The 10228-nt window shown below is 39.6% G+C and overlaps 1 protein-coding gene across 2 annotated transcripts in view; it reads left to right on the top strand.

Annotated features, from left to right (window-relative positions):
- Positions 1-421: 421 nt before the first annotated feature.
- The window catches only part of Lrp12 (LDL receptor related protein 12), an 86838-nt gene continuing 77031 nt past the window's right edge, over positions 422-10228 (top strand). Inside the window, exon 1 of one of the 2 annotated variants that reach the window (XM_076835653.1) lies at positions 422-762. In XM_076835653.1, coding sequence (XP_076691768.1) covers positions 684-762 — 79 coding nt within the window. In that variant the 5' untranslated portion in view covers positions 422-683. The remainder of the gene's footprint in view (positions 763-10228) is intronic. The other variant, XM_076835652.1, reaches the window with a different exon arrangement.

Raw genomic sequence — 10228 nt, 5'->3', positions numbered from 1 at the left:
GGTGGCGGGTAGGGAAAGGAACTCCCAAGTTCCCAGCCTTCAACCACCTACTCTTCCCCCACACGTGGCCACCTTCACCCTCCCAACTCCGCCCCGCCCCACCCGCGTGGCCCGCGAGGTGAGCTCCGACAGCGACGGAGCTCTGCTTAGGGGCCCGCTTTCCAGCTCCGGGGAAAACAGCAACCGGCGTTCGCGCGCTCGCTCATCGATTGGCACTGCCTCACTCCTCGGGCTCCAGTCGCGGGGAAAACGGACCAGGACTCGTAAAGTCCAGCGGAGCGCGGGGCGGGAACCAAGGCAGGAGGGCCAGGGGATTGCCGATTGCACGGATGAGCGCGGGTGCCGACTCGCGCTCCGTCTGGCGGGAGGCGGCGCCCGCTACCCAGTGCGGCTCGAGGCCCGAGCCCGGTGATCGCCGGCCCCTTGTCTCGCGCCAGCGCGCGCGCTGCCTGCCCCTGCCCCGGGGAAGGCTGCTCCTCGCGGGGATCTCGCGCCGCCCGGGGTGCGAACGGGCGCGCGGCTTAGGGAGGGAGCGCGCGCGGGCGGCTACAGCCCCTCCTCCCCTCCCCCTCCCGCCGCCGCGGAGAGCGCAGGGAGCAGCCCGGGGCTCGGCGGCGGCAGCGGCGTCTGGCCCCAGCTCCTCCTCCTCCTCCATCTCCTCGCTCCCTCCATCTGCCGTGGTTATGGCCCGTCGCTGGAGCACAAAAGAGTCTCCGCGGTGGAGGTCTGCGTTGGTCTTGCTGTTCCTCGCTGGGGTGTATGGTAAGTGTCCGCGTCCCTCGTTCCGTGTTGACCGAACAAAGCTGGGGCGACCCGGGGCCCCGAGGCCTCCAAGACGGGGTTTTCCCGGGAGACCCGCGGGGAGACCCCGGCCGCTGGCAGGACAAAGACCGGAGACGGGGGGCGGGGGGGGGGATGCGGCGCGAGGGCTGTCCCCACACGGAGATGCTTTCGCCTACCTCGAGCCCCTCGGGGTGTGGGCCAGGGGCTGGGGGTCCCGGCCAGGGGGCCTGGTGGAGTAAGGGGGTGCGGCGGACTTCCCGACCTGAGCAGGAGGGCCCCGGCGCCGGCTCCTCGCGCGCTCGCAGCCGCGGCGCAGTCCACACACACAAAGATGTGCGACTATGAGAAAGAAGGGGAGGTCGCCCCCGCCGCCGCCGGGACGGTCCTGCCACCCCCTGCCCTTCTTGGATCTGGAAGTTCTCGCCCTGGAGATGTTGCCACCCCACCGATTCTTTTAGGGTCTCTGGAAAAGCAAGCACCCCGCTGCTTTCTTCCTGCCTCTCCACCTCGAGGGCCCGAGGCTCCGTGGGTCCCGGGCGTGTAGGGTCCTGTTGGTTCACCGGGAGGAGCCCGCGGGAGAAGGCCAGAAAATAGTTTCCAGCCCCTTCTCAGTCTTTCCCTCTTAGGGCGTGCAAGACTGCTCCAGTCGTAGCACAATTGTCATTTCATCCGTCATCGTCCGCTACTGTTGTCACTGCCTTGTTCTAGTCTTGTAGATCCGTGGAGTTAGGGATACCCTTTCAGGTTAAGCGAGGGCTGAACTGTGAAGTCCTGTCAGGACTGTGTTTTTACATTGCGTTGGGGGTCAGAACAAGATCTAAGTGGAATTAATTGGAGAGGACATTCTTCGGTTGAGAGATTTGAGTTCCCCCTCTGACTTCACTGTCCTTAGTTCATCAGTTAAACGCGTTGATAGGCAGTTTCAGAGAAAACAGTCAACCTTTTCTTTTTGGAGTATCGCTTTGATTTCTCCAGAAGAAAATAAACTTGTTACCATTTTTTTTTTTTTTTTTTTGGTAAATTTTACTTATAAAAAGTCAAGTTTGGGCTGGGGTTATGGCTCAGCTTGCATAGCAAGCGTGAGACTCTGGGTTCGCTCCCCAGCACCACATAAAAATAAAAACATAAAATAAAGTCATTATGTTCATCTACAACTAAAAAAAAATTTTTTTTAATTTAAGTTTTTTGCCATAAACTGATTCGACTAGTATAATGGTGGTGGTGAAGGGATTCAGTTGATATGTATTTCAGAAGCAAGTATCATCTCTTTTGAAAGCTTTTATCTGTGGCATTGAATGTGTTGATAACTTTTAAAGCCTGAGAAATTACACTAAGTGAAAAAAAATTTGTGAACCTAAATTGGAGCCAACAAATAGTCTTTTCAGTGTAATTCACGATGTGTTTTTTCCCTTTCCTGAGTCATATATTATTTTTGTTTCTGGGAAGAAGGTAGTTTGGTCCACATATGATGTAGTAATTGTTAATGATGTGCTTTTGTGGGTCCAGAAAACCCAGTGTATGACTTTGGATTGTTAGTTGCATGAAGTAGCTGTAATCCCTGCTTGCCTGGTGACTTGTGGGTTTGGGTCTACACCAGAGATCAATAAGCTATTATGTTGCTTCTTTTAGCCTGAAGGTGGGTATAGATGTGTTCTAAGTTTGGTGTAATGGCCCAGGAGAGAGAAGAAAGTGAGTGGAATCCTTAATCTAAGGTGATTAGGAATGTCCAGCTGTCTATGTGCTGCACTATAATCAGAAGTGAATTCCTGTGATGTTTGATCAGACTAGATAAATAAATGGCTCTTCTTTTAATAAAACCTGCATCATTACTGTTTGGACTAAAAGTCTTTTGCCTCTATAGATAAGAGGTTGTGAACCCTATAATTTGTCTTGGTGCGTTTTTTATACTTGCATACAAAGTGGCTTTCTGGTAGATGCTTCTCAGAGGTTTATCATTTGGGAATTTGTGTTGAGTGAGGAATGGTTAATAGTCAAAGACTGAAAGTCCTTATTCCAATAGTGTGGGACCACATAATTACACTAGCAGGTAATTATGTTAAAGGTTGATGTCTCAAGCCACAATAAATTTCAAAGTATAAGAAAAAAGGAGGTACTGAGCCAGATAGAACTTTGTATCAGCAGAGATTAAAGGAATCCTTCACCTGCAACTGAGGAAATTCTCTGTATAGCTCTCTGTGTATCCTGTCTCCAACCAAATGTGGATTTATATCAATAAAAAAAGCTACAATAATATAACAGTAGTAGGAGATATGCTTCTATAACAATAATAAGATTTGGGTGACTGGAATATGTAGTTGTGATGAATAGTAGATGCATCCTGAAAAAGAGTCACTACCATAAGCCTCTTAGAACAGATGTTAGCTGTGACTTTTGAAAGCCCCCTTATACAGTCAGAAAGTGTTTTTGTTTTTTAAAGTGACTTCAAAAATAATTAGGAAATGCTGTCAAAATGACGGATTATTCCGCGTCATTCTTAATATAGATCTGGTGAAGAAAAGGAGGTTTATTGGCTAGTGTTTAGGGAATTTCAATATTAATTCCTTACAGTGTGATTCATATTTATTAACTGCAACATTAAAGGGTTCCAATTGGTGCCTTGAGTCTTTGAAACATTTTATATACCTTTATAAAAAGTATCCTTACTTGGAGTTTTTACTCTTCATTTAACCATCTTTCATGCACTATGATATGTGACTATTATGTTTTGAATTATATTTCTGGATTCCAAAATCTTATTTGAAACTCTAAAGTGTGTGAAATACACTATGTAGTTTTTACAATAGCCTACAGTTAATGTTTTCTAGGAGTAATTGTCCAAGTACCAATAATTATCTTTTGGGAACTTAATATAGCTTCACTGCATTGAAAGTGCCTAAAAGGAGGAGAAAGTGACGGTTGACCTCTGTAGCAGTTCAAAGTTTGAAGGGATAAAAACATTAGTGGTGGCAACTGTGAGCTGGGCATTGTCCTAGGCCTACCATCAGAGGAGAGAGTAATTTTTTTTTGTGACTTCCAGTCATTAGAAACTGTTGGTCTTGCTCACCTCCCAAACCACAATTTAGTTGTGGCAGTTACATTGCTTTATTCTTTCTGCTTCTCTTTGTCTCCCAAATCAATGTTTTCTGACTTTGACTAAAACCCACTCTTAGAATTCAATTTACATTGTTTTTGATATATATATAGAGAAGGGGGGGGAGGAGAGAGAGAGAAAACAAAACAAAGTTTATGAAAATAATACCTATACTACCAGTGATACACCCAGATATTTTCTATATATTCTACCTCCCTCCCACTGTTCCTTTCCTTATTTGCTTGTTTTGACTCACTAATTTTAGACCCACTAATAAATTATAATCCTTAGTTTGATGAAAACTGCCCTAGGTGAAGTCTTAAGATGTAATTTAGAATGTTTGTTTTGGTTTTACAATATCTCTGAAGAGTTGCAGATGGTTAGTTTTTGGTTATCTGTTGCCAAAGCATTCTGTAGCGGTCAGAACTCTTCCTGATGTACACCGACTGACCCATGATAAAATTCATTTTTTAACTGATTTTCAACTTATTATAAGTAAAAGTTTTAATTGCATGTTCTAGATGTTGTGGTAATGTACAATATTCTTTTTCTCTTGCATTCTGTGTCTAATGGATGAATCTTTTCCCATGAATTGTGTGGAACATTCAGCAGCACTTTAAAAATTTCCAATTGAAAGATAGACTAGAAGTTCCAATTTTAGAAAGGTTGTAGAAATAACTGGAACAAAAGAAAAAAAGTCCAAGCCAGATAGCAATTACTTTTGAAGAAGTCAAACTTGATTACATAAAATATGTTGAATAAAACTAAATTAATTGCTTAACATAAACTCTTCATTGAGTTCAGAATCTAAATTATATCCATATCCTAGTGAGAATACAAAGGGAGACAGTATGTTCCACAACGTTCAAGGTGGTTATCAGGCAAAAAGTATTGAATGACCACTTTTAGACAGCTAGTAATATTCCAGGAAGAGTACGGAGGAGATTTGAATGATGTAGGGTAAATGATTTGGAAGGTTCCTAGAAAGTAAAATTGGTGAAGAAAGCATAAGAAGGATGTTAAACTGAAAAATGAACAGCAGTTGAAGAAAATATTGATTTTAATTTTTGTACATAGAAATTTAAAATGTATCAAGAATTTAAGGGATTGGGGAGAATTGTTGTTTCTGATCCTATGTGTTTTATTATTGCTTTTTTTGCTTATTGTATTTTGTTTTTGTTTTTTTCTTAAATTTCATCAGTGATATTAACAATTTAAAGAAAAAAGTAAAAAAGGAGGCCAATATATTAAAAGTTGGATGAGATTTATATAAGTTTAAGCAAATAGAAAATGTTTTGACTTTAGATTTTTAGATTATTGTTCCTCGTCTTGGTGCAAGTTTTTATTTGTATGAAAGTTGTTCTAAATTTAGGAATTGAAGTAAACTTGATGATCTCTAATTTCTAAGGTTACCTTTCAATTCTGTTTCTTTCCTTTTTTCCCACATTCCTCCCTTTTTAAGAGAGAGAGGTAAATAGATGTACATTACTTATCCCCATTTTCTAAGATTTAGGATTAGATTTTGTAAATACATGTTATCAATCTGTTTAGGTGCATGTCATTCTTTTTTAAGTAGATGCAAATATATGTATAGTTTCCACACAGGAATAACTTAAGGAATTCTCATTAAGCTATAGAAGGGAGAAAAGGCACCTAACATTTATTAAGTTCATTATAGCATTTACCAAGTTAAGATACTATACTCAGTCTTTACTCATTGATAATTTTCAGTAGGTCTCATTTAGCAATCGTAGGGGCATTTACTCCTTTTTAATAAAAGAGAAAATGGAAACTCAGAAAAGTTGTGGCTTATCTGAGATCAAACTTCTAGGAAATACTAGAGTCAGTATTACAACCTAATCCTGTCTCTTCACTATTAATCCATTTAACAAATACTGGCTGAGCATTTGCTTTTGTGTGGTACTGTGTTAGGTACACAATGATGGACATATGTTATGGTTTGGATGTGAGATGCCCCCGCCCCCCAAGCTCATTTGTGAGACAATCCAAGATGGTTCAGAGGAAAAATGATTGGGTTGTGAGAGTCTTAACCCAATCAGTGAATTAATCCCCTAAAGTGGTAGGGTGTGGCTGGAGGAGGTGGGAATTAGGATGTGGCTTTGGCGTTTGTATTTGTATCTGAAGGGTGTAAGGTAACCTGTCCCAAGGATTGTCCCTCCCTACAGGGAGTTGTTAATTAAGTCCACTGTCCTGTCCAGTTCACTCCACCTTGGCCCCTCCAGCCCATCTGCTTCTCACCTTTCAGACATCCCACTGAGCATCTCCTGGGCCTAGTTATGTACACAGAATGGAGAGACTTAAGGGGGAAGAGAACAGTAGAACAAAGGAAGCCTAGAAAATGTAAAGAGGCAGAACACCCTCACTGCTTGGGATACCAGGATACCAGCTGTGGCCCCTTCTCCCTCCTGGGAGAAGTCTATGTTACCCTTTTTTAAATAAACCTTGCTTTATATGCTTTAAAAAAAAAAAAAAAGGTGGAGTCCCTCTCTGCTGCCTGATCACCATGACATGACTCCTTCCCTCTGTCACACTGTTGGGCCACATTCAGCCTCGCCTGGGGAAATGGAGCTGGCCTTCTATGGACTTAGACCTTGGAAACTGTGAGCCCTCAAATAAACTCTTCCTCCTCTACAGTTGTTCTGGTCAGATCCTACAGCAAAAACGCTGACTAAAACAACATAGTTTCTGTCCTCATGATGCTTACAGTCCAGTCAATGAGTTGTAATAAATTCTCTAGCAGAAACAAAGAGCAGACAGTAAATAATAGTAATTAGGAGAAGACTTCTTTGCCAGCATACATTTATAAGACCTAAAGGACACCTAACCATGTTAGAGTTGGAGAAAGAGAACCTTGCATAAGATTTGAAAGGCCCAGAATCAGCAAAGAACTTATGAAAGAGCTGGTGTATTACCAGTAAATTAATAAAATCTCTGTACCTGGATAATAGTGGTCCTTAAAGGACAGGATGAGGTCAGAATGATGTGCAGAAACTGAGGGCTTTGAAAATCATGGTAGAATTTGGATTTTATTTTAAGTATTAACTATTGAAGAGGTTGAAGCGATATATTGTGATTTGTGTTTTGAAATACTTTTATTGTTATGGTGTAGAATATTGTGAAATAGGCAAGAGTAGGAAGGGCATAGTTAGGAAATTTTGGTTGTAATCCAGGAGTTTGGACCAAGGATTTGCTCTGTTGATAGGGAAAAAAGATACTTCCTCTTTGTCATAGGAGGGAAAGAGGGAAATATTTGTCTAAGTGTCCTTAGGTCTGGGGTTGGGAAGGTGGATATTACATCTGATAGTTCTATTTCCTCAAAGTAATGTGACATGAGATGACTTGTTGAGAGTGAGGAAGAGAACTGAGAGGTTGAGGGAGATTGTGTGTGTGTGTGTGTGTGTGTGTGTGTGTGTGTGTTCAGTATAGTAGAAAAGTTTGGAACCTTAGAAGCTAAGTTTCTGTTATTTATTCTAGAAAAGAAAAGATTAAGAAAACCTAATGCAAGAAAGGATAGTGTGGTGAGTAGTTGTACAACAGATAACAAGAAGGTATGAGGAGTTAAGGTACAGAAAGAGAAACTGAGAAGGGTCCTGGAAGGAACTTAACTCTCATAGCGCTATGCTTTTTGTCTGCTTGAGAAATGTCTTTAGCAAGAAGCAAAGGGGAGAACAAAAACTAGATTTCAGGAATATTTTTTCCCAAGTTAAATGCTTTGAACTATTTGGCCAATAAAAATTGCTTCATGTTTTTGGAAGTCAAGAATATATTAGTAGGTAAGTGAATTTCAGAACACATTTAGAAGAACAAAGTGACCTTTTTACATTTTTTTTTTTAACCTGGATTATGTACCTTTTGAAAGATAGAACTTTAGAAGGTCTCAAAACTTAAAAGTAAATGAATCTGACATAATAGTTTTCTAGTTTTCCTCTTAAATATTTGATAACTTGCTTCTCCACTAGAACTAGTGTGAAGAAGTGAACTTGTTTTACACTGATGTACTTACCACGAAGGAGACTACCTTTAATTCATTTACATTTTAGTTTTTAGAAATGAAAAATAGTGTTAATATTTTAATATTAGAATTAAGTGGAACATGTAAAATGTTTAGTAACTGGAATTTACCTTTTCAAATATGAGGAAGAGTAAGCTTTCATCTGACAGCTTCATTAATAGTTAAAGCATCTTTCAGGTTTTGAGTGCCTATGTCAGAGAAAATATGCAGAAAGATAAGATGAATCTTTGTATATGAAACATTCTGAAATATAATCCAATTTCTTTTTTTAAATATATTTTTTAGTTGTCAATGGATGTTTTATTTTTTACTTATATGTGGCACTGAGGATCAAACTCAGCCACACGCATGCCAGGCAAACAGTGTACCACTGAGCCAAAACTTCAGCCCTCAATTTCTTGGAATTGTTACTATCTGTTCTCATGACACTAAAATTTTTACTAATAGTTAAAATACAGAATGTCTTTCCAAAATAATGCTGTGATTAATCCTCAAAATAAATGTGAAGTGTAGGTATTATTAGAAGAAACCGAATCTTTGAGAGTAATGATTTTGTGTCCAGTTCTTATCTCTTCTGCTTCCTCTTCTTGTAGAGGACCATTATTGTGGGGTTTTTTGTTTTGTTGTTTTCTCTTCATTGTTGTGGTGGCTGCTAAACTAGTCTTGTCTCTAGTCTTGGACTGATTCAGTCACCTCATACCTAACAGCAGCCAGGCAACATCTAAAGTATAATTCTGATTTTGTAGCTTTCTTTGGTAAAAGCCAACAGTAGTTTCCTATTCTTAAAATACCAATATAACTCACCAGAGCCTTCATGATTGTCTAGCTTTTACTTTTCTGTCTTATCTTGTGTCACTGCCCTTCATAGCTCTCATAGCTTTCTTTTTTCCTCCCTTACACAACCTTCCTGCTATACTGAAGGGTTCTCTTGACTCCTGACCTTTGCACACACTGTGTCCACTGCCTGGTTTATCTTCCTTCCTGCATTACTTTCTTCAATAGGCTAACTCCTGTCGATCACCTGGCTTTCCTTCAGATGTTGCCCTCTTGGAAAAGTCTTTCTTGGTTATTCAAAGCTAGGGAAACATCTGTTTAATAATGTAAGCCTCAAATGTAAATCATTACATTTAGTTTTAAATTTTCCAATAGCCACACTAAAAACACAGATGAAATTAATTTAATAATATATTTAACCCAGAATATCTAAACTACTATCATTTTAACATGCAATCAATAGAAAATAATTATTAATGACATATTCTGAATTAAGTTTTTCATGCTGACTCTTCACAATCTTGTGTAAATTTTATACTTACAGCTCATCTTAATTAAAGTAGTCATGTTTTGAATGATCTGTAGTCACTTTGAAAAGCAGTGTCTATTAAAGCTGAATAACAACCCTGATGTCCCAACAGTGCTGTTTCTAGGTATGCACTCAGCAGAAGAAGGTATGCAGTGTGGGTGCCAAATGATATGTACAAGAATATTCTAGCCTCAACAATTTGTTGTAGTCCCGGAATAGAAACAAGCCATGATGTACATCAGTGGTAGAATGGATAAATAAATTATGGTATGTTAGCATAAAGGAATATAGTACAGCAGTATTTCAAACTGGTAGATCTCAGGATTCCACAATTGTTGGGGAATCCAAAAAATGTTTTTTTAAACGGGGGATATATGTGCATTGACAAGATCAGAAATTAAAATTGAGAAATTGTTAAGATATTAATTCATCTAAAATGACAGTAAGAAACCCATTACATGTTACTATAAATAACATGTTAAATAAAAATTATAAAATGAAAAATAGCTATGTTTTCCAAAACAAACAAAAAAAATCTAATGAGTGGAATTGTTTTACATTTATGCACATTACTATAGAGCTAGAGTTATGTGTGTGAAACACATACCTATGCCAGACAATACTTATTGAATAAGTAGATTCATTTACCCATAATTGGCGTAAATTACATTCATGTGATTCCTAGTGTTGAAACATTTTTGATTTTATGAAAGTTCCAAACCAAAATGGTAATGATACATTTGAATCAGCTAGATACATTTACTAATATTTGTTAGACTTTGCATTTATATTGATGAGATCAGTTTATAGTCAGTTTTGTTGTTGATTTTGGTGATCAGGAGCAGTATAAAAGATTTTAGTGTTCTCTATTATTATTAGTAAAAGAGTTGTGTTTGTTCATGAATAGTGTAAATACTATAGTAGGAAAACAAAGATGAATAGTTTTGTATTAATAAGAGCTGATGAGAGAAATGTTTTCATTCCTAGTGTGGTTAAAATCTATAGAGATGAGCCTTAA

This window comes from Callospermophilus lateralis, chromosome 16 (genome assembly GCF_048772815.1).
Source record: "Callospermophilus lateralis isolate mCalLat2 chromosome 16, mCalLat2.hap1, whole genome shotgun sequence".
In the NCBI taxonomy this organism is placed as follows: domain Eukaryota; kingdom Metazoa; phylum Chordata; class Mammalia; order Rodentia; family Sciuridae; genus Callospermophilus; species Callospermophilus lateralis.
Note: the sequence above shows the minus strand (reverse complement) of the source record. Positions and strands in the feature narration are given on the sequence as shown.